Source organism: Emiliania huxleyi (genome assembly GCF_000372725.1).
Source record: "Emiliania huxleyi CCMP1516 unplaced genomic scaffold EMIHUscaffold_294, whole genome shotgun sequence".
In the NCBI taxonomy this organism is placed as follows: Eukaryota; Haptophyta; order Isochrysidales; family Noelaerhabdaceae; genus Emiliania; species Emiliania huxleyi.
The window spans coordinates 137,708-139,564 of NW_005199821.1; the positions used below are offsets into that span (position 1 = coordinate 137,708).

The 1,857-nt window shown below is 62.5% G+C and overlaps 1 protein-coding gene across 1 annotated transcript; it reads right to left on the minus strand.

Annotated features, from left to right (window-relative positions):
• Nucleotides 1-1,393: 1,393 nt before the first annotated feature.
• Nucleotides 1,394-1,851, minus strand: EMIHUDRAFT_239772 (hypothetical protein; the record flags this gene model as incomplete). Its single annotated transcript, XM_005775765.1, has 2 exons — nucleotides 1,394-1,774; nucleotides 1,846-1,851. The coding sequence occupies 2 exons, from the start codon at nucleotides 1,849-1,851 to the stop codon at nucleotides 1,394-1,396; spliced, it is 387 nt and encodes a 128-aa protein (XP_005775822.1).
• Nucleotides 1,852-1,857: the final 6 nt, after the last annotated feature.

Consider the following 1,857-nt stretch of genomic DNA (forward strand, 5'->3'; position numbering starts at 1 on the left):
GATTAGACACAAGCTTAGAGAGTCGGGTCATGGACAGCCCTTACGCTAGGGGTTCCTTGGAGGTTTGGACTACGAGAATGAGGGGGTGCGCAACCAACACAAACCCAACGGAACTGCAGCAGTCCGAGCAGCTGTGAGACAGGGCTTGGCGGGGGGCGGGCGCTAGGGAGGCAGGCACAGCACGCATGTCTGAGGGAGACGAAGGCGCGGACGTTGCGGGAGCGGCGGGGGGCAGACGGACCCAAGCGCGAGACGCGGACGATGTCCGAGGGCTGCGCCGCGAGGCTCTGACATGCGCGAACACGGAGATCAGTGTTGGAACTCGCATTTCCGCATTAATGGGTGAAAAAAAAACTGTTCAGTTTTCAAAGGCAAAAACGCCAGCCTACGCCCTCCCCTCACACTGACACTTCTCCCCTATTCCCGTCTTTAGGTTGCGCACATCTCCCAGAGAGGCGCGCTGAGCCCTGTTACCCACGCTCTCGAAAATAGCACAAAACTAAATATGGCGGTCAATATGCGTTTCCGTTCCCACGCGTAGAGCCGTACACGGGGTGCCACTATACTGGCAATTTGAGCTACAACGATAGTTTGATACTGTGTGGGGGCTGGGGGAGGACTGTAATCTGTACGGGACCCTTTATCGTTGATGGAGTACGTGTGTGTCGTGTGTGTAGTCACACGTGTAGACAGCGTGTAGTCTGTAGAGAGAGCGTGTGTAGAGGTGTGGACCGTGAGTTGAACAAAATCCGGGGACGCGACCCACCTCGCCACAGACGGTCCCGCGCCTCGCCGCTATGACGGGGACACACCCCGCACCGTCCGCTGTGTCCCCGTCTTTGTCCGGAGTGAATACTCCAACGCGCTCGTCGGTGACGGTGTTCCCGATTTCGCCGCGCTCGGCGAACCTCGACAGCGCTTTCGGTGGCATGCAGCTCTTTGCGCCTGAAGCCTGGAGTGAAGCTCCTCTGCTGCTCACACACTCTGCACAGATGGCACAGCCCACTGTGCGGCTGCCACAGCTGTCACAGCGATGGGCTCGCCCTCACTGGCCCTCAGTCAGTTGTGCTGCGGCTTGTGTGAGCGACACTGCTCGGCGACTGCCGGCACACTGTGAGACCATGGGTGTGAGGTAAAACCACGCTACCAGCGCTTGGTCACATCAGCCCTGAGGTCAGATCCTTCTCCTCTGTTGATGGTAACACTTGTCTACTCGCTGGAGCCGAGCAGGAGGGCTTGGCGCACAACCCCTGTTCAACTCAGGGTCCACACCCCGTACACCACATCGCTACATGAAACTTGGAAAGGGCTGGAGAGCGGTGGAGGGCTCCGGGCGCACGCCGCGCAGGGATGGAGAAAACAACATTCGCCCGTAGCTAATATACGCACCCGGTCACGCATCCGACGAGACTGCGGCCTCGTGCACCTCGCCCTCTCCATGAGAACCCGTCTCCCCCTCTGTCGGCGGCCGCGGATCATACCCGGGTGGCGAGGGATACTCCGCCCCGAGCCCGGCGCCGAGGCAGGCGCGGACCTGCTCTCTCGTCGACGCGCCCGCCTCTCGCGCTCGCATCATCGCGGCCAAGGCCTGCTGGCCCTTGGCGTACTCGCCTGCGGGCGCGCCCTGCCCCGCGACAAAGCTCCGCATCCGCGCAAGCTGTTCGCGCAGCCGCTCAGCCTCGGCCGCCTCGGCCGCCTCCTCGCACGCCGCCTCGCCATCTGCCGGCGGCGTAGCACTCCGCGGCGCGATATGCGGCTCGCTGGGCAGTGCAGTCTCGACGCAGGCTCGAGACGCAGGCTCGACACAGGCGAGCGTGCGCCACGTGCACCCGACAGACAGCACACCGTCATCCGCCG